Genomic DNA, 22,718 nt, shown 5'->3' with positions numbered 1-22,718 from the left:
CATCCCATATCACATTTCTTCTATGGGCAACACATAACTTAAGCTTCTAATCCAAGTTTCAAATATATTACTGCAAATCTTGTCATGTAGGGTGTTGTTAGGAAACTGGTTACTATATGTAACCTGCTCACCTAATGTTTACATTCATAATATTTATATTATTTGCCAATTAATAACCACCTCATGTGGAACTGAATCTGCATCTCATTTCTGAGTCTGCTACTGTCCACCAGAAGCTTAAAGTTTAAGAGCCTTTCTGACTGAATGAATGAAATACACAGTTTTTCAGCAAGGCATCCCGAGATTGCTGAAATATAATTGGCTAAACTGGCAGTGGGCAGGACCAAAGAACCAAAACAAAGACAGCATTCCAGCAAATAACTTGCAAAGCAGAAAATCTGACTTCAGCATTGTTTTTTTGATAAACAAGAATGTTCACTTGGCATGTTTTTTATATATCTGCAAACATATTATGATATTTTTATGCTTTTGAAGAGTTAAGAACTTACATACAGCACCTTTAATTTAATTCAATTAAATTTACATTTTATATGTCAAAAGTTGTTCAAGATTTCATAATATTATGCGAAACTATTTTTTTGCACTGGAGTGATTAGTCTTTCGCTCAGTTTCTTTTTCTAGTTTCTTTAGCTATACTGTAAAAAAAAAAAAATACTGGTTGCCTTAATTTTTTAAGCTGAATCAAATGAACCTAATGAGTCCATTGAACTTATGTTACGTTAAATAGATTTAAACCGGCTTGCGTAACTTATGAAATTAAGTTAGAACATGATTAACTTGATTATTAAGTTGCAATGATCTAAAAACATATGCTGTCAGGACTAATTGGTCATATAATATTTTACAGTGTACTTATAATTAATATTCACTTTTTGCCTTGTGTTTGTTACAAAAAGGTGTTAAATGTTGTTTTGTCACTTACAGAATAACTTGTTAAAGTAGCATCTGTAGAAATCTAGTGACATTTACTTAATGTGTAGAGGCCGTGAAGCATATATTGTTGCATAAATGTGGTAAACAGTGAAATGGATTTCAAAATTTTCATCACTCAATATTACATGCCTGCACTGCGTTCACATGAGAACGCTTAACTGGTTTCATCTCCCAATAGAGAGATAGACTGAGGGCACTGAAAACTCTGTTGCCTCTGAAGCATCTGACTTTGATTCCCACTAGTGAGAGAAGATTTTCACTGTGTCGCCAGCCATTCACTCTTGAAGCTTATCTGAAAGCCATAAGAATGCCAGAGAGAGTCGACTTCATTGTTTGTTATGACTTCTTGTAAGCAGAAATGAAACCGACATTGATCACTAAGCGCCATTCAAAACTATTCCCATAAATTTCTAGACAGGATCTCAAGCTATTTTCCTGAAATTTGCTCTCAGTTACAATTAGCAAGTATAATGTTTTACAGTAATCAACATGGGGAAAATGATAACTCAAAGCATCTTAACAAGAGATAAATGTTTGGTTTTATCTGATTTTCTGCCTGGAAGGGCATGATCTCAGAATCAATATGTTTTAGTTATGTCTAACTGAAGGCATAATTTAATTTAAACAATAGAAGCTTTCAGAAAATAAATAGAGCATCCCATTTAAGCCTTTTGTTGTGAAAATAGAGTAAACAGGAAACACTTTCCTTTGAGCAGTATACAGAAGCTGTTTTCATTGTCACACAACGTTAGATTTAATGACAGTTAATGATTTTATAAGCAGTTTTGGACTGGGTTTCATTGCTCTATCTAAAACACACTTTAGTTTCCACTATTTTGCTAGTCTAAAACCTAAATTGTTTTAATAAATCACATATTAAAATAGTATATTGAACTTTTTACTGAAGCATTTACACTCATTTTTAGCAATATCTTCCAATTTCCAAAATACTGACCATTTTTTCCCCCTTGTTTCTCACAGGTAAACCACCAAGGTACTGTAACTTGTCTCTCAAAGTGGAGGCTAACAGATTTTGAGTTGTAACTTTTATGCTGCAAGAGAAATGGCACTTAAAGAAGAGTCTTGCTGCTTTACTATTCTCTCAGATCCAGGTCCTGTAGGGGTTTTAGTTTGATACTTCAAAATACAACAGATTTAGACGGAATATAAGAAGGCAATGCAGGCCAAGAAAATGGCTAGCTTATTGGTTGAGATTTAATGGCTTGAAAAATCCAAAAAAAAAAAAAAAAAGGCCCCAGATGGACAAATTGCTGTCAGGCTTTGTTTCGCAATCTTTAGTTCTCCTACAAGTCTTTGCGTTCAAATCAATATAAAGTCTTAATTCACTGGTGACTTTGAATTAAAATCACTTCAAACAGATTATTTTGTTTTAATATTTCGAGCTGTAGCCAATGCTGCCATGCATTATACGTTTGCGTATGTTTTTCTCTCTTTTTTTGTTGATTCAATAGGAATATCTCACTTTTTCATTTACGTTTCCCTTTTGAATGGCTGACAGTTGAATGCATGAGTGAAGTGAATTTCTTTTCTCTCACAATTTCACATAATAATCAATTAATTGGCTCCAAATTTATCAGAATAGATTTGATTGAGTATTATTAGGTGTTTTTCATACATTGAGTTCACACCAAACACCAAACACATACAACTACTCCAGAGAATGGATTTATTTATTCTTTCTGTTTTTTTTTTTTGTCTTCTCATTTGTTGCTGTTTATCTGCTTAAATTCAGCAGAACACTCATTTAAGTGATGATTTGCAAGCATTAAAAGTTTTTAAGGTTCCATGTTACTTTATTCACTCTCATAAATTTTGCAGTGGAGGAGAGCGTTTACGGTGGAAGAACGAATTAATGTTTTTTTTTTTTTTCTCAGTAACTGAAGCCCAGCTCCTTGTTCATTTTGCCAATTGCTAATGAAAGAGGATGTCAAAGACTGATATTTACGTATGGTAAAGTTAAAAATGCACTTACTCTTTTGAAAACCTGATGTGGACGCTTAGAGATTTTCCAACAAGAATTCCCAGTGTATCTTACATACATCCTCTGTCTTCTTTATAGAGCCTTGTTGAAAAGATTCTAAAGATAAACATTTCCTTATGCTTACAAGGGAAAACTGTATTTACGTAAGTAACCAACTGCATGAAAATGAAGTTTCTCTAGATTTATTTGGTATGGGCTTGAGTTAAACGGTAATATTTGTTTTATTCTGTAAAGGGCTGATCATTTCTAAAAAAAAAATCACATACAAATATTTCCAAATATGGCTTTTTTTTAGAAAATGACTAATAATCAGAATAACGAATGTATTAATTTGTTGTGATTGGAAATCAATTCCACAAAATATTGATTCTGTCTTCTGCAGTAAAACAGTGACATTGTATTGTTTAAAATATGTCTGAAAACCTGGCACTTCTGTGTAATTTATGCCAAAAATGATCTAAATAACAACATTTTTATTTTGTAAGAAATGTAATCAGTACTTTGAACAATAAAAAAGATGTTTTATGCAAACACACAACTACACCACCTGACAAAAGTCTCGTCTTCCCAGTTATTAGAGCAACAAATAATAACTTGACTTCTAATTGATCATTTGAAAAAGTAGAAAGTAGATTTTTCAAGTGAATCATCTGTTGAACAGCATCACAATCATTACAAATACCGCAGAAGACCTATTGGACCCTGCATGGACCCAAGATTCTCACAGAAATCAGTCAAGTTTGGTGAAGGAAAAATCTTGGTTTGGGGTTACATTCAGTATGGAGGCGTGCAAGAGATCAGCAGATTGGATGGCAACATCAACTGCCAACATACCTCATATCAAGACATTTGTGCTGCCCATCACATTACAAACTACAGGAGTGGGCAAATTCTTCAGCAGGATAGCCTCCACATCTAGTTCCTAAAAGCAAAGAAGGTCAAGGTGCTCCAGTATTGGCCATTGATGATGAGCCCAAAGAATCTTGATGAACTCTGGGAGTCCTGCAAGAACACTTTCTTTGCCTTTCCAGGTGACTTTATTAAGAAGTTATTTGAGTCATTGCAGAGTTGTATGGATGCAGTCCCCCATGCTCATGGGAGTCAAACACAATATTAATTATTTTTTCTACTGCTCCATGACTTTATTTTCTATAATGTACATTATTTCTGTTAACTGACAAGACTTTTGTCTAAGCAATGTCAGATCTTACTGTTCTAATTAAATAATTAAAAATCAAGGCATGATCATATTTTATTTTGGTAAAATTAGCATAATCCAGAGGCCTTTGCCCTTCATATAAGCCACTTCTGATACCAACTGATCAACTAGAAGTCAAGTTATTATTTAGTGTTCCTAAATCTTGGATATGCAACAAGACTTTTAGCAGGTAGTATATACATCATAAATCCTCAGTAATTGAGAATTTTCAAGTGGTCTTTTCTAGTTTTTGAGTTCTTCTCATTTGAACAGAAACAGGTTTAAAGGAAAAAATATTTTCATCTGAAATAATCTCATTGTCTTCCATATGATACAGTTCAGCATTTCATAAAAGGCCTAAAACTCACTTATAAAGCCTTGTTGGATGCAGCAGTCTTTACCTTATATCAAAAATGGGAAATATTTTATAAAAATGAATTTGTTTATGTGCCAGCACTGTGATTACTGAAATATATTACAATATAGAATGTAATATTATAGAATTATAGCATGCCAGCTTCAGTATCGTCACCCATATGACTGCAGTCACTTTTAATGCAAGCAATAACATTTGATTCACTAAAAAAAAGTTTAGTTTGGTTTACTTTTTAATTAAGCCTTTTCATTGGTGGCGTACTTGTCTTTATTTGTGACTTGTGGCCAATATAAATGCCTTTGTGTGTTTTGCGCATGTTGAAAAAGCAACCTTGATTTGGTGCGAGTTGATTGATGGCGGCATTACGTTTGCCAATTATTAGCGCACATAAAAGGATGCTGTTATGTTCTGCTTCATCCAGCAGACCAAAGCCAGAGGTCAGTGCCTAAATGTGTAGCTATCAGCCTCTGCCTGTATCACTCCATCTTGATGTATGAGTGCTAAGCTACAAATTAAACCTGCTCCGACCTTTTAGGGGGTACTTGCTCAACAGGACGCCATTTGAACTAATTTCTCTGTGCGATTTAGACAAAAGCCACTATGTTGCCTGCCTTAATTACTTTGTGTACACACATCTGGATTTAGGTCTCCAGATGCAACAAGCCATCCAAAAAAGGCTTGCTTAAATCAGATGTGACTGATGTTAGACATACGGAGGATACAAATACATGTAGCACTTCATATGCTAATAATGAAAACTGATTTGGACGGCAAAGACATACGTTTAGAAAACAAATTTCATTTTAATGATCATAACTTTTTACTTTTCAGAATTTATTGTGGCTCCTCTTTAAAGAGTCCTGCCATAATCATAATCTTGCTCATCTCAATGGATTTGACAATTTTAAGTTGATTGAACATAAAACAACTTAAATTGAATTAAGTCGTCCATATAATAACCTCCAGAACTGTGTTGCTTCAGCTCATTTTAAATAAGTAGTTTGAACAAGCAGCAAAAATACTTGTTTGGAGTGTATATACGAGCATGTCTGAACCAGAGCAGCCTTTATTCATAAAATTTCAGAGGGCCACAAAGTTTTACAAACTCTATTACAAATATTTATAACTTTTATTGATAGATTACTTGTACAAGATGTACATTTCTTTTTTTTTTTAGTGAAACAACAGAAAAAAAAACTCAATGGTGAATCATGTTTGGGCATGCTTGCATATGCAATATGAAGGGATACAACAAATTTCTTGGAGCATCAAGAAAATCAAAACACAAAGTATTACGGTTTCATCCACCATCCCTGAAATGTTTGTAAACTCAAACACGCTACATTTTAGTCAAACAAATGTACTGCAGTCACACGTTTGCGTAAAACTGTTGCAAATGTTAACATTTAAAAAATATATAAAAATAAATGCAAAGCCATGTAAATATGTACACTTGAAATTCGACTATTTAACATTTATAAACTTTCCGATAAAATAATAAATAAGAAGCACCTATGACTTCAATTAAAGAAACATTCCTAAACAACTGTAATGGTGAACAATAACAATAACAAAACAAAAAAAGCCCACAATGTAGCGTTTATTGTTAGAGGTAGACCTGACCAAGATCTACTACTGTAGTTCAAAGGCAATTGATATTCCAACTGGCAATGTGTTTCATAGTGCGGTCATGGAAATAATACTGTTTTTGTCATTCTTGAGCTTATTGTATTCAAATCGGTAGTTTCGGACACTGTAGCTTCTTCATTGTAAAAAAAAAATATCTGTTAATTAGCAGATTTAGTATTTCGTGATTTACAGGTTGCTGTTGTTTTTGTTTTTATTTACAATTATGGGATCTTTATCTCAACTCTGCCAGCTGTTGAAAATTCAACTGTGCAGTTTAACAAAGTGACTTTTATTGACATTTTAATAGTTTGAAACAATATATTGTACCATTTTGTACTATATTTAGACATAATTGACAACACCTAACTGGGCTATATATTACTCAAAATGATTTAAAATGTCAATAAATATCAATCTTTTAAAATTCAGCATTAAAAGTTGATGACGGAAAGTTGATCAAGGTCTCATAATGCAACTCCAAAGCATAAATAAATAGAAAAACACACAAAATGTGTAAAACTGTTAATTGACAGATATTTGTACATTGTTGTTTATATGGAAAATTAGAGAGACTATGGATGTAGTTACACTGTTAACGCAGGTTACTGTAAATGATATCGGAGCATTAAATAATTCTACCTTCTACCTCTTTGGTGGATTTATTGTTGTGTTAAAAATCAGGCTTGTTTATGACCCATTAACCTTGAGCATATTTTGTACAGTGTCAAATGAATTTTCAATATCTCTTTAAATGCACGTGTACAAAACTATATTCGGGGAGTTATGGCACATTGCAAACGAGTTAGCAAACGATCTTTTACACAGCTTTAGAAGATGTGTTTGTGGCGAAGAACTTTCAACACATCGACATCAGTGCCAAAAACCCAACAACTTAAAAATCATCGTTTTTAATTAGCAAACATCAACCGCTATATTACGCTTTTCCATATTTACAGTATTGCACTTAACTGCACATAATTGCATTTCAGTTAAACTGATGTTTCTTAAAATGTTAAATTACAAAGTTGCAGTTACTTTTTATCCTTTTTGAACGAAACGGCATGAAACAAAAAGCCAAATTTGTTTCCCCCTTACATAAAAGTAGTACATCTGGCGTTAAGGATTTGTAAACACCTTAACGCTAGACCTGAAGTGCAAAAGCTAGGTTCACTTCTATTCCAGGACACATCACGTAATAAAAAGAGAGCACAAAAATATGAGAATGAAAGCTAAAGTCCATACACATGCCCGAAAGGAAACAACAGAAACGTAACATTTCCTCCCAAAACGGAAAGGATCATAAGAATTCCACTAAAAACCAGGCGATTGTACCATTGATGTTATTGCTGTTTCCAGTCTTTGTCCACAGCAGAATGAACAACAAAAACAAAACAAACAAAAGGAGAAAAATGCAAGTAACAGCTTTAGATATGAACTGTAGTGGAGGGTTAGCATGGCAGTGATCAACATAGATGTATGTCAGTTACAATGGAGGCCAGCCCCAATAGGTCTATCCTTCAATTGAGCACGTGCACTAGGCAGCGGCACAGTGGTAGGAGGCAAATATGGCCGTCTCTTTCTTTTGAGATTCCAAAGTTTCAGTGTCTTTCCATGAAAGCGCAACCTCTAGTGTCTCTGTGTGTCTGCCTCTTTGCTTTTTTATATTTTTGTCCTAAAAAAAAGTCTTCTCTCCTAAAACGCTGGTTTTCAGACAGACATCCAGACATTTTTGTATGGTCCTGGGGCTGTGATCTGTGCCTGGAAAGGGCTGAGCCAGTGGCCTCCAAGAAGTCCTGCCTGTTGGGCGAAAAGTAAAAGGTGATTCATTGGTATTTAATTACCTTTCTCTACAAGTGGTTTGTTTTGGCAGCTGGTTTTTTGTGACTTTTTTTTTCTCGCTCTCATTCTCTCCCCTTACACCCCTTTTTGTTTTTATTTTGTTTTGTTTTAACTGTGAGTGTCACGGCCTTTTCACAGGCTTAGTCTTGTGTTAGAAGCAATTATCAGTTCAGAGCAGCAGAGAAGCCCATGGGGGTCAGAGTCCCAGCGCCTCGGCGTGTTTTCTTGCCTTGAGTCGCAGGTCAGCGATGCTGGAGTTCTTGCTATTGCTCTTGGCAGCAGCAACCACGGCGGCCGCTGCAGAGGCCGAGTCTGCCAGCGACGCGATCGGTAATCCAAAGGGCGGAGGAGGGAACATCAGATATGGAGCGTGGGCTGCGAGGTGTGGGTGCAGGTGAGGATGGGAGTGTGTTCCGACCCCCTCCAACTGCAACTGAGCCTGAACCTGCGGGGCGAGCAAAAACAAACAGCGAGTTAGTCAGCGGCCGCTGGGTCAGCTGAAGGAGCGGCGGGGATCTGCTTTCACCCATTTTTTTCAGTCACTCCTTTCCATCTGATCTCTAGCTGAATTATGCAATGCGCTCAGACAGCTTAATAGTCAAAGAACTTCCATCAGTTGCAGATCTCAGCATATTAGTTTGATCCACACCCAATCTCTCCATACAGTGTTTAAAAGCTGCAACATCATGTAATCTTAATTATATATTCAATGGCATAAATAAACAATTTCGCACCCAAAATATTCATTCTCATATATAAATATTTATTCACATAGTTCCTCTGGGGGAAAAGAGGGAAAAAAGATGTAAGCAGGCAGCATAAAATATCAGGTTGCAGATTCTTAGCAATTATTTCAGTAAGATGAGGTGAAAATTAGACATCCGCCTGGCTTAAAAAGTGACTTATTTTTTATTTTCTTTTTTAGTATTCTTCTCATGTATCTTTCTTTGCACAGGGATCATAAATATTTCAAAGCTTTACATTTTACGGTCCAACTAAAATACAACATCTGACAAGCTGCACAAGTTTTTGACACTGGGAAAGAATGTTTTACCAATGCCTCTTTCTTTTTTTTTTCACGTGAATTTGAAGCATTACTTTGAAAGAAGGATAAATAATGTCAGACCTGGTAGTCTGTTATTTTTGGAAATTAATCAGGTATGAATGCAACCCTTCTCATCTGAGTTCCTCATTTCAATTTCTAACCACAGGCCTTCTGACTCTATCCTTGGCACTTGCGTTTATTTTAATTAACTCTGTGCGAAAATACTCATAAAAATTAAAGCAGCCCATTGCTCCGGTGTCTCCACAAATCAGTCAAATTGGACTGTGCAACCTCACTACAGGGGCAGTCAGAACAACAGGTGGTGGACATTTGTGGTGTTCAGTATGCAGTCCTCACGCCTCGGCCCTGCCAATGCTGCTCAGTGCCAATAACCATCAGTGCGTTATTCCTCTCTTTCATAATCTCTTTTATCTGCCTTTCCCTCGCTGTGCTATTAGCTTAATTATGGCTGCTCTCTCGTCTGGGTGATGCAGACAGTTCTTCAGCACCAGATGAAATGTCTCTCGGTCCCTCTTATCTCATTCGTCTCTCATCGGGCCCCGGAGGTGAAAGGTTCGAGCCTTTCGCGCGACGCCCAGCGTCAGCTCGGATTGTTTGTCAAAGCTAAACATTTCTCGGCTCTATTTTTGGGATGGTGGAACGTTTATGTAGTGGACTGGACGGCACATTTGCAATTGAGAGTATTTGAAAGTATGTTTGGGAAAAAAAGCTTAATTATTCCTACCTGTTGAAATGGCATTCTGAGTGCGCCCATATTCACGTAAGGAGCGACCCTGCACGCGTCCAGGTGGCTCGCGGTGCCCAGAATAACGCCTGGATGAGAAAGAATAATAAATAATCAAGTTAGTCATTGTGTTTTACCTAATGTAGATGGTTTCACTATTTACATCAAGTTTAAAATATATATAGTTTTATATCAATGGCGTTTTGTCCAATTTTTGGTACGCCTGCATGAGCCCAAGGCACACGAGAGACCAGTTATACTCCGATTTGGGTCATACACCATTATAAATAAAATGCATTTAATTAATGATTAAATAAAAATGCATATAATCTTTAAAAAATCATTACACAGTTTGGTCACAAATTCAACGAATAATTATGCGTTTTACCTTTGTGCATTTGATTTTCCTGTTTCCGGCATTTCGCTCTTCTGTTTTGAAACCATACCTAAAACACATAAAACACACGGTTGTTTTATTGTGTTCACCAACATGACCTTATTTTATTTCACACATTAAATTACAGGAATGTGCAGGTTTTTTATTTATTTATTTATTTATGTTTTTCAATTTTCCCCTACAGCCGACAGAAAAAATAGATAGTTTTATTTACCCCTGATAGTGGGTCATATTTTGCTATGAAACACTTTCATTGCAAAAGCGAGTTCTGTTATTAATTGTTGCATGAATCTTCCTCGTAAAACAACATTACTGCTTTATCTTCTGCACAAATGAATTCTGTTTTTTTTTTCTTCTTAAACTAGGTCTGTAATTAATGCATTTTTTTTCTATTTCTTTTTATGATTGCCTAAATAAAACGAAGATGTAGGCCTCGATTACTGGCTAACTATTTCACGTGGATATATATATATATATATATATATATATATATATATATATATATATATATATATATATATATATATAGCCAGATATGATGACATAAAAAGGAGATTTGTAAATAATAATTTTGAATAATAAGAATTTACTGTACATTTCCCCATATTTAATCTCTTTAAGAAAATTCATTTAAATAAGCTATTAGCGCTGTATTTTCAGCTCTCACGCTCGCTCATTAAAATTTAAAAGCAAGCGGTCTGTCAACCTGTTCTTTGAGACATTAGGATTTGCATTATGCAATCCAGCTATTATAATTATTAATGTTGTATTTTAATACAATTATAACGGAAAGTGTGGCAACAACGAATGCATCATATTTCAATCTTTGATCGATTGTAATTATCCAGAACTATGCTATAGGAAAAGTGAGCTACACTGGTTTCGACAGTTATTTCTTCATTAAGGACCACTCAATGATGCGGTTCACAAATACCCTAATCTGATTTCCTTTTGATTTTTATTAGAGACAGTGAATAATGACATTTAATTTAGCCCTGCACCAAAAACCGAAAGATATTAGTCGTAATTGAATTACTGCCTTCTCCTCACTGAGGTCTCATAACTTTCAATTAGATTCTTGACAGCTGGTCGGCGTGGGGGCTTCTATAGGACAGTATAGTAGCAGGTCCATATCAACAAGACTCTATTACTTCCACAGCGTTAAACTCTGAATATTCTGTGAAATGTACAAATTCATAAAAACGCGGTATGAATTTGTGGCTGCATCGAATCACATCTCTGACCCATTCTTTGCTTTTCTCTTTTTTATCTCATTTCGCCTCTGCCTCTTGACACATTAAAAATGTCGTGCTTGCAAGCTGTCACACTGGCAAACAATGTTACTTATTTTCCCATTACATTTTGTAACACGGGCTATGTCACTGTAGGAGTTAAGACGGAATTGAATTATTCCTAATACATTTTTATAGGAACAGTATATCAAGCCAATGGCAGATATTACAAAGATAAGGTTGGAGAAAATGAGGTGAGTGACATAAGAAGGTATCCCCTGCAGCAGCGGTTCAATCTCTTCATTAATTTTAATGATGTGGTTAGATCTTTCTGCAGCACATAAGCAAGTTTTCCTTTGAATATAGCTGCTGCTGCAGGAACTAAAAGGCTATTTCACATCCACACCCACCGCTGAAACTCAACCCGCATAAATCGAGAGATAACAGAAATGCTTTGTGTATGAGTGAATACAACAACAACAACTGTCTCCAAATGTTAAACATCTCAGGCGCATGGTATGATATACACATTTAATCCAGCCTGCTTTAAGCAAACGTGTAGGAGGAATGAAGGCCTAGCGATCACGCTTCCCATTATTTATTTTATTAGTTTTCCCTTGCCACTTCCTTTTCGATAGCAAACACGTCTTCACAAGAGGGATTGTATTTATTTTTTACTCCTTGAACTGTTAATAAAAACACTTTAGTTTTACGTCGTTCTCAGCGTTATAAATTCCTCCAGGCGTATAAATACACAACACAACAGCGCTATTATAATATACTTATTTCTATTGCTTGCTTATTTAAGAAAAATAATAAAAGCAATGAACCGATTTTCACAACAATATATTTATGCATCGAAAAAACAAAAACATATTTTCACACACAGACCTAATTGAAATTATCGTATGCTACTTAAAAAAACGATGAAAAATGAAACAGCCTCCATTTGGAATACAGGTAATTTGCATTCATGCATTTGTTTAAACATTTATCTGCACGCTGTCTTCTGTTTTCATATAATTAATATTTTACTTATTTAATAAGTAAAATGTCATATTTAGTATTAGTATTTTTGTTGATCTGGCCTATTCATAAAGTGTTTTAAGAATGAACAATTTGTATATTCCAAATCAGGAATAATTTTAATATTTAATATTGATGTGTAATAATAACAATAACAGCAATAATAATGTAACGCATGGAAGAATGGGAGCTTACCTGCACGCGGGCCTCAGACAGCCCCAGTCTCTGACTCAACTCCTCCCGCATGAAGGCGTCTGGGTAATGCGTCTCATCAAACAAGCGCTCCAGTTCATTCAGCTGCTCTAAGGTAAAATTTGTCCTGCTCCGTCTCTGCTTCAGTTTACTCTGTGCGTCCTCGTCCTCTGATTTCACATCCTCCTTCTTGTCTTTGCAGTCATAAATTCCTGTGAAAATACAACATAAACACATCAACAAAGTGTTTCATTTAAAGCGTTCATTTATTAGGGTGCACGAGTTTTTCAAAAGCATCCAGATGACGGATCAGACGTGCACTTTAAACACATTCGGTAACTAAATAAATCTAATTAATAGCTGCGAGATGTCAACATAGAACACTACTAAAAACTTGATATTCAATAAAATTGAAAATATGACATTAACTATAAGAACGAGCTGCTTTGAACCAATAGGCTACATTGTGAAAAACGCTTTAGCAATAAAACTAACTTATAAGAAATAAGAAACGATTAACCTTTTTAAATGCAAATTATATTTTGTGGATCTAATCACATTTATTTTGCACATAGTTTTGAATAATGGGTAATTCTAGAATTAAATTATAAATGTTAGAAGATATTTGTAGTCTAATTTACAAGGAGTTTTATATCAAAGAAATCAAACCTTAATTTTCAGTGAATATTAGCATAAACTCGCATTTCTTTGGAAACTAAATTAAACTTTCAAACTACCTTCAATATTTTTTTCATTCATTTTGAGAATGTTTTTTGTTGTTTTGTGTGCAATGAATATGTTTGGGATTTAGATTTGCTTGTTATTAATATTATGATAATTATTATTATTGTATTATAATTTTAATATTTGGCTATTATTAATATTAATATTGGAAAGGTTGTATTTCAAAAAAGAACTGTCATGGGCCTGCCATCACTGTGGTTAAACGTCTTTCATCCGTTTCTGAAGTAAACCCGTTTAATATTAAATCTCTCTTTGAAACTGTGATCACACAGTAAGGCTCTGTGTTAACTGACAGCCATTTTACTCCATATTTACACTGTTTGCACAAAAACAAAATAATTATATTTAGTGATTCCCTGGCAATTTAAAGACCGCCAAGTAGCCTAATAAATACATTGATAGATCGTGTTTTCAATTTTGACAAGACAGAGGCCTGTTGTTTATATTTTAACAAGTAAAATGTAATTACAAACTATTAAACTTTTAGTGTGATGTCCTTTCTTAAGATTGCATTATGTGTATTTCTTGTCTTTTACAAATAAAAACAATTCAGTACGCGGTGCACACATCATGGAACAAGTGCTCATTGCATCAGCTGAATGCAGCTTGGATGTCTGCACTCGCATGCTAGTTAGCCTCTATAGACGAACGAAAACCTCTTAATGGTCTTGAAAATGATCTTAATATGCAGTCGTTTAGATTTAGTCGATTTTTCAACACCGTCAAACGCATTCGCGGGAAGATCTAATTGCAAACTCGTCTCCGGCGCGGCGCAACACATTATCACAGCGTGCAGAAGAAACTCACCGTCAGAAGCCCTTGTCACGCTAAACTCCTTTAATTTCTCCTTTTCCAGCTCTACGTGCTCCTTGTAAAGATGTACCGGACAATGGTTGTTGTTTGTTTCAGTAATCTCCTGAAGGTTGGTCTCCGAGTTTCCCAGCTCTCTGGCTCGGGCTAAACCACTCTCCAAAACTTCCCTGTACGTGATGCTCTCTTTGCTGCTCTCCTTGGTTTTCTGATCGAAGGATTTCGACACGAACGCCGTGAGTTCTTCCATGGCTGATTACAGAAATCCACTTTAAAAATGAATCTAACGCGAATCTTTTATCTGCTCAACTGTGGATTCGGCGAAATGTTTGCGTGGAGAAGGGTTTAGATCACTCCTGCTGTTATGTCTGTGTTTTTCAGATCACACTATTTATACACGGCCACCTCAGCCCGGCCCCCATCGCCATCATGTCTGGAGTCATTACAAGCGCTTCTGAATTCAACTTTCAGCGGCTTTTCCTCAAATCAATGCCGCACTGGATGGAGTCCCCTTAATTTAATTATAATTAATTAGGATTCCTACAGTGCCGTGTGGTCAATTGGAAATGGGAACCGTGTTTAATTAATTCTGTGATAATTTCACTGACGCAATTAGAGGATATGAATATTGCAGGATGGCATTATCAGTTCATTTTCCTATATTGACGTTAACATCGGACGAAGGCTTTCGAGAATTTGCCGATGGAGGTTAGAGCGACTAATCAAGAGAAAATCGACAGTGGTTACTTGCACGGGATCGTCAATAAGTGGACAACTTTACGATATTTTCATAGCCAGTCATTATTTTGGAGTGTTTTATTGTGCTAGTTTGCCGGTAGCTGGGCTAAATCGAGAAAATAAATGAAATATATTTTATTAAATGTAGAATATATTATTAAACATGTTTTATTAATATTTTCATATCATATTTTGATTGCTCTATTAGGCATATGTATAGCGTATTATTAATTATCATCTCAAGAAGATGATGTTGTAAACTGACCGTTTTAGTTTATGTAGTTGTATTTGCGTCTCACATGAACATTTAAGTTATAGGCAACAATTTTAATACGCAGTTGTCCAAATATAACTAGCATATCTACATATATATTGATTTATTTCATTGAAAATAAAATGTTTTAAAAAGCTTCTGTTGTGATTGAAGCATAAATAGATCAGGCGCCTTTGAAACAATTGTTTCAGTGTAATTGTGTATCCTCAAAATTGTTGACTCAAGTCACTACAGTAGGCTACCACTGATTAAAAAAATATAGCCTAATTTACAAAATATATGGAGTGCTTTATATGTTTCTATTTTTATTTCTAAATCATTGTTTCAGAATATTTATTAATTCATTTTTATATGCAATTTAAAAAAAAAATTAAAATCTTTAACATCGATCAAACCACCAGTGTCATAATCATGAGCGTTTATTTCTAGTGTAGTTATTTTAAAAATGCATAAGACACTCGGATATGGTGCTATGATATTATCGCATGCAAGGATCAGTGCAGGGCGAGAATAAAAAGGGCAGAATCAAAAGGATGTTATGATCCCCTGTGAATATTGAGCACCGTGGTGTGAAATCGCTCATGTAAACCTCACAGATGACGTGTTTGATAGCGCTTTATTTATTAAATCCATCCTCATTTAAAAACTGCTGTCACGCGTTTGACTATTTCTTCAACACAGACGTAGGACCATGTGGGTTACGTTGACTAATTGTAGTTTCTATTTAAAGAAAACACTGTTTTTTCTAAACGTGTTTTTTAATTTGAGATTATTATTGTTACTGTATTTATTATTATTATTATTATTATTATTATTATTATTATTATTATTATTATATGAACATAATTTCTATCCTCATCTAGTCACTTTCATTTTTGAAAAAGAACCCTGGCTATATTTACGCAGTAGTGCTGGATGGAAACTCGTTTAAAGGGTCACGTCAAGGGAAGGATAAAGTGTGTCAGGTGCACCTTTGATACCGGGAGATTCCAAGAGTAAGCTGAAACACCGCTGCTTATGAAGTTGGATTACTCTTTTCTCAGTTGTTTTTATTATAGCTTAGAGCACATGGGTAGGCCTTAATATTTTTAGCGTTTCTGCTGTGATACCTTCTAGCAGACCTTTTTGAAAGAAAAAAAAATAGACTGCTTGCTTTTACGGTTTGCAGAACTTCAAAGTGGCTGGTGCAGATGTTTTAAAATGAGTCTGTAGATGGTACAGCCAACAACATGCTCCATGGGATCGATGCATAAAGGCTATACACACGCAGTTAAATGGACAATCGTTAGGATGTTCTGCCTCGGTAGTGTCGCTGAAGTTTAGTAGCAGATAATTCTTAAGGGCTCAGGGATTATATTTTCTCTCTCTCTCTCTCCCTCTCTCTCTCTCTCTCTCTCTCTCTCTCTCTCTCTCTCTCTCTCTCTCCCTCCCTGATTTTGGCAATTCAGTCGGAAAACGCAGGCTATATGGTGCCGCTTGTGTTTGGATGAACTTTATTGGCCACGTAGAAAAACATTTATACGCTTTTTTTTTAAAAACAAAATATAAACATTTTATATAGTGCAATAATACAACTACCCCATAACAATAGCAGAATGAACGACATGAATAAATAAATAGTTTCTAAAAGAGCAAACGAATAAATTTACTCTGTCTTATTACATCCGTATATAGCCGACATTTGAATCAATTAAAAAAATTATAACCTACCATTTGGCTAAGTATACTTGTAGCTACATAATTCATTATAATTTTATATATTCTTTACATATATTTTTGCACATATTTTCGGATGTGACTTTAAGGGGTGAGCAGACACAATTAAATCACAATTAGGCTCTAAAAGGTTTGACTGGAAGTGACCGAATTAAGGTCGGACAGGTTGATGGATTGCGGTCTGTATCTGGGTTGTAAAGAAATAAATAAATCGTCAAGTGAAATGTCGATAACAATTTTACATCTGTAGCCACGGGCAATGCGCATGAAAATTTATGAAATCATTGTCTTAGCCGAAAAACAAACGCGTATATAACACATCTTTGTAAATGAGCACAAAATATCTGGATTGGCGGGTGTAAATGATTCTTTCATTGTCAGACTGCATCCTGCGACGCTACTTGTATTCTTATTTTGTCATATTCAGTTAACATCACAAGCAGGCAGGTGGCTGCATACTGCCACTTTAAGAAATAATTGCTCTGAATTATTTGCATCCCCTTAATCAGGCTGCAGAGACAGCAGGCAGGATCCTGCTTCCAGTTATGCAAAAGCTAAATGAAATTATGCCTTACTGCTTGTAATTGTGTGATGGTAAAGTTCATCCTCCTCTCCTAGCTTTGATTAGCTTTTGGCACATTATTAGCAAATAAACAGCTTTATTAAGTTTGATGGCATTTTGAGAGAGGCCCGGACCACGTGGCCCTTTAAAACTAAGAGCTGTGATGTAAAATTTGTGTCTGAATTGGCAGCAGGCCATTTAATCATTCCGCCAGTGAATCAGTCTCTGCTTTCAGCTGAGCAATATGTGTGCCGTGATTCTTCAAGCAGCACTCATTCTTACAAGGGTTAGGCAGCTTGTTAATAAAGTGGAGGGGAAAGGAGACCCAAGACCTTTCTGCGGGAAGTCCAGGCTTACTCTGACAAATGCCATAACAGCGTTTGAACTTGCTCATTCACTCAGATTAATCCCTTATGTTCACGAGACCAATGTGTTCTAAATTCATATTTAAAATGGTGGATATTTGGTGTTGTTTTGAGCCGTGCTGATTACTTCAGGGTTTAAACCCCCAATTAAGTGCAATGGTCGACCCCCGGTGGCAGACAGTTTTGAGTGTTATGCACAGGCATGCATGTAGGGAAGATAATGAGGCATAGTTAACCCTAACAGGCTTCCTCCTGTCTCTTGTTACTCTTGCTGTAGTTTGCATTTAACCTCAGAAAAATAGATATATGAGGTTAAAAATGTGCATTTATATTTGTTAATTCTCTTTCATCGTTCTCTTGAAATCTCTTTGTACTGTACTGTCTTTATTTCCTATACAAATGAGCTCTAATTATACCTCGGATCTGTGACATGGAGGTCCTGAATTAAATTTCTCAGCTTTTATTTTGGTCTGGTGGATTTTGTGTGTGTGTTTGAAACTGCTGAAGCAAGACAAGTACAAAAATTGATTATCAACAAAATTATGGCTAAAAGCCAAAGGTCCTGAGTGTTGAAACCCTGAAGCATAAGCCCACATTTTTCTCCTCCTTTTCCCTCTGCTGCTTTCTTCCCATAGGCTGATGGTATTAAATTGACTTTATCCTTCAAACATAATAATCCACAGAGTACTCTGACAAACCTACCGCCCCGAGCCCTCCACCTCTCCAATCCCACCTCGAACAAGCTCTTCCTGGCTTTTTATTCTGGATACAGCTGATTGTAGCAGCCAGGTTGAGGTGTACGTTTTTATCGTGGTCTGCTGATAACAGAGCCGAACAATTGGTTGCATTGTTGGTCGGAGACGATGTTTTAGATTTGATTCTAACATCACCCCTGAAGCTGGTGACAGAGCAGAGCTGAAACATGTGAGGATTTCTGGAGATTTCAATCCAGATCAGGCAGCAGCTTTTGCTAGCAGACTAAGGGAGTGAGTTACAGTTTACTTTAGAGATTGAAGTTTACTGTATATGGACAGCTGGATACATGGGCAAAATTCTGTAAGGAAAGACAGTAATGCTTGTAAATCTTTCTACATAAAAAATGTAAAAGGCTTTTAATATTTTGACATTATATTGAAGAGAAAAAAACGTAGGCTTGCAAGTAATGTGATTATGAACCATGATCTCTGGTAATATTCATATATTCTTAATGATAAGCCTTAAAGGGATAGTTCACCCCAAAATAAAAATAGCCTGTTAATTTACTCAGCCTCAGGCTATCTGAAATGTCAGTGTCTTTTTTTCTTCAAAAGAACATTTAAAAGATCTTTAGCTAATGATTATTTATCAAATGCAAGTCAATGGCTAAAGACACATTGAGAGTAAAAAATAAGCATAGAACAAATACAAAATAGGATATACTGTATTAAGGTCTTATGAAAGATAATAATGTTGTAAATGTTTTTGCACATACTGATTGTTGGTTCTTTTTGCCTTATTAAGATAACAATGTATTATTGAGATGCTCCATGTGTATTAATTAGGAATGTCCCAATCAGAGTTTTTTGCCCTCGAGTCCTATAGTGTGAGTTATTTTATTTTGAGAGTCTACCAATACCAAAACCCGATCCGATACCTAATACATAAAAAAAGAATAAATAAGAGCAAAGAAATAGATCAAAGATGTTACTTATTTATTATTTAATTCACCTTATTTTAACATTCAGCAACTCTGTTAACAAACAGAGCACTTCTGTGAGGTACAATAGATTGAAAAATCAAGTAATAAATAACATAAATTCTTCACTTTTGGACTTTAGTGCAATAGTAAATATAAAAAAAATCGGATATAAAAACAAATAGCACCTCAACTTAAAATATTTTATCTCAAATACATATCGTTAACTATGGCAACGTTGTCATCATCAACTTTATAATACCTCCAGACGGCAGACATACTCGCACTTTTCGCTTCAAGCTGCTTCCGTGTTCCACTTTGCCGGCATTTAACCAATAACGTCTCAGTAGCAAAGTGTGGTCATGCCACATGTGTTGCTGTTTCTGTGTGAAGTCAAGAAATGGGTGTAACTCTGTGCCACCGCATAATGTCTTAAAAAACAATGAGAATATTTATAACATACTTATATATTCGAGTCCTAATCAGGAGGTAACGTCCAATTCTGAGTCATAAAGCATGTGATCGGGCCCATTTCCGATTACATGATCGATTCTGGACTTAACTAGTATTAATTATGTTTTACCTATATTTGTTTTATTAACTCTCAAATTAATGACAACCATTGATTTGCATTTCATGAATCTCCAAATTCTTCTTTAATTACACTGAAAAGCAAATTGAAAATTTGGGATTATTTATTCATTTATTTTTTTTAAACATTTTAATAATCTAAAGAACCATTTTCCTTTATAAAATACCTTTTTTGTGGAATGGATGGATTCAATTGATGTGTAAAGGTCTTCATCTAACTACAGCCAATATAGAACCTTATTTTAAGAGTAAATTTGCATTTGAATATTATCAATAGAAGAAACATGTAATCCGTATATGCTAGCATTGAATATTAGAATATTGCTAGACACACTGCAGTCAGGATACAGACTCAATAAACCACGCAGTAGATCTTGGAGTGAGTGTAATGAGTCCTGCATGTTAAACCATGATCTACATGGCAAGGACCATGTTGTATCTGTCGGAGGTCAAGCATTGCGTGTAGCTTGCCAGCCGAGATGTGACAGGGGAATTTGAGTAAGAGGATCTTTCCTGATCATATCAGAGTTAATAGCTTGGGGCCCATGGGAAATAAAATGCCTCAGCACAATAAGCTCAAATCAATACTATGAAAAAGAATTTATGAAAGATGCACAATGTGGCATTTCATCCTCCCATTCACAGATAAGCACCATGCTGACTGTCATCTGAGAAAGCTCGGCTGTTTGTGGAAGTTTGGAGATGTTGGATTGATCATGATGATGGGGAACGAAAGCTGTCTCTGCTGCTGGTGCATAATCATTAAGACTAGGTACAGTAAAGAAATCTTTTTAGTCATGTTGTATTGGTAAACAGTGTGGTTATAATGGCTAGATTAGCACACAACCACCACTAACCATTCAAAACTAAATTAAATTGTATATTTCTGTTAGATTTTAGTTATCTAACGCAGAATAAGATTTCGTAACACCAGACACGTGGATTGAGTTCTGCTCTTAGTCAAAGAAAAAACATCTAATTAAAAATTTAAAAAATCGAAAAAAATTGTGTAAATCTCCATCTATCATTATAGAGTGACATGCTGAAGAAGATTATAATGTAATTTCATTCAGCATAATATATACAGTACAAATATTGGTTTATTATCAGTTGCCCGTAGCTTGCGATTTTTGTTTATTTGTACTTTTGGATTGCATTATGGGATTTTGATCTTGGGCATCACGGTGGTGAGTGGGTAGCACGATCGCCTTACAGTAAGAAGGTCACTGGTTTGAGCCTCGTTGGGTCAGTTGGCATTTCTGTGTGGAGTTTGCATGTTCTCCCCGTGTTCACGTGGGTTTCCTCCGTGTGCTCTGGTTATATGCTGGATAAGTTGGTGGCTCATTCCACTGTGGCGACCCCAGATTGATAAAAGGACTAAGCCCAAATGAAAATGAATGAATTAAGAATTTTGGTCTTAGCTCTGTCAACGTCTGATGTTGAAAGTGTAACTACACTTTTACAAAGTGACTTATCTAAATTTTTATTGGTTCGAAACAATATATTGTATAAAAATTATATTAATTGCAATACATTTGTGAAATAATAAAAAATTAGTGGCAGCTCATGGTAATTTACAGTAATTCAAATGACCAAGCCAGTCAAATTAAAGTTTCAATATAAAATTTCAAAAAATATTGTTTCATTGAGAGTTGCACAAATGTATAAAATTTACAATGATAAAATGGCAGCTTACACTGTAAAAGATGATTAATTGTATTTACTCATTTTTTAAGGTAAGTGGTTGCAAACTATTTGGGCTGAGTTTAAATAAATTAAGTTGAACGTTACAAAAATTCATTTGTTTGTTTAAATTCAGCCCAAATAAATTGTTTGCAATAATTTTACAAATAATTTTTCACTGTAGTTGCTAGTTTTTCACCATTACAAAATAACATTAGATGTAACATAAAACTCTAATGTACTGTACATCGCCGAAGGGAAGAAAAACTTAAAAACCATAGCAATGTCATCAAAAACGTTAAAGGTGAAGTGCCATGCAGGGAATTCCAGGAAACCGATTGCAAGTTTTAGGAATTAAGAAAATTACTATATTAAGCAAATATAGAGGAAATTTAGTCTTAGTGTCAGATTTTGTATTTTTACTGGTTTTACTATTGACATCGCAGAATTTTTACTGTGTGGTCCTTAATGCAATTTTATAAAAATAAAATTAGTTGAAAATATATTAAAGAAATGGATGTATAACTTGCAAAAACTGTATATTACCACAGTTAACAGTGATATTTCCTCTTTTCTAACAAATTCGGGGTTGCTAACTTATATTGGGCAAAATATGACAATAGTATCTGGATGCAGCCTTTATGATGCAAGCTGAGATTGCATCACTCAGCCATGCAATGTCAGACACAATGCACTCAGTGAAGTGAGTGACGTCACTGTGATGGGTAGGGTTAGGGGTGGGGTTAGGTGAGCGCATTAAAAACCATTGGATGCAGCTCTGATTGCACTGCACCAGGTCTGAAGCCAGACCCCTCTCAAATATGAAGAACCAACTGTTAGGTTCATCCTTTAATTATACATTTTTAACTTTGTTTTGTTCATATTGTATGTCATTCGGACATGGCAGACCCATTTAGCATGAATA

General features: G+C 35.2%; 1 protein-coding gene and 1 long non-coding RNA gene across 8 annotated transcripts in view; one reads left to right on the top strand and one right to left on the bottom strand.

Moving 5' to 3' along the window:
• LOC147835345 (uncharacterized) overlaps positions 1-22,718 on the top strand; it is a 299,503-nt gene that overhangs the window by 156,940 nt on the left and 119,845 nt on the right. For 2 of the 5 annotated variants that reach the window (XR_015499678.1, XR_015499679.1), the window contains exon 4: positions 20,756-20,882. The exons of the other annotated variants lie outside the window; for them this stretch is intronic. This is a non-coding gene — a long non-coding RNA (uncharacterized LOC147835345). The remainder of the gene's footprint in view (positions 1-20,755; positions 20,883-22,718) is intronic. 5 annotated transcript variants of the gene reach the window in all.
• Positions 5,641-22,718, bottom strand: part of shox (shox homeobox) — a 63,035-nt gene continuing 45,957 nt past the window's right edge. The window contains exons 1-6 of one of the 3 annotated variants that reach the window (XM_087267030.1): positions 14,187-14,555; positions 12,639-12,847; positions 10,177-10,234; positions 9,789-9,877; positions 8,228-8,443; positions 5,641-7,956 (exon numbers count right to left, since the gene is read on the bottom strand). In XM_087267030.1, the coding sequence (XP_087123156.1) occupies positions 7,867-7,956; positions 8,228-8,443; positions 9,789-9,877; positions 10,177-10,234; positions 12,639-12,847; positions 14,187-14,439 (915 nt within the window). In that variant the 5' untranslated portion in view covers positions 14,440-14,555 and the 3' untranslated portion in view covers positions 5,641-7,866. Of the gene's footprint in view, positions 7,957-8,094; positions 8,444-9,788; positions 9,878-10,176; positions 10,235-12,638; positions 12,848-14,186; positions 14,556-22,718 lie in introns of those variants that run through there. The other 2 variants (XM_087267031.1, NM_001126411.1) reach the window with 2 other exon arrangements.

The sequence above is a fragment of the Danio rerio genome, chromosome 9 (genome assembly GCF_052040795.2).
Source record: "Danio rerio strain M-AB ecotype USA chromosome 9, GRCz13ab, whole genome shotgun sequence".
Classification (NCBI taxonomy): Eukaryota; Metazoa; Chordata; class Actinopteri; order Cypriniformes; family Danionidae; genus Danio; species Danio rerio.
This window is presented reverse-complemented; position numbering and strand designations above follow the sequence as displayed.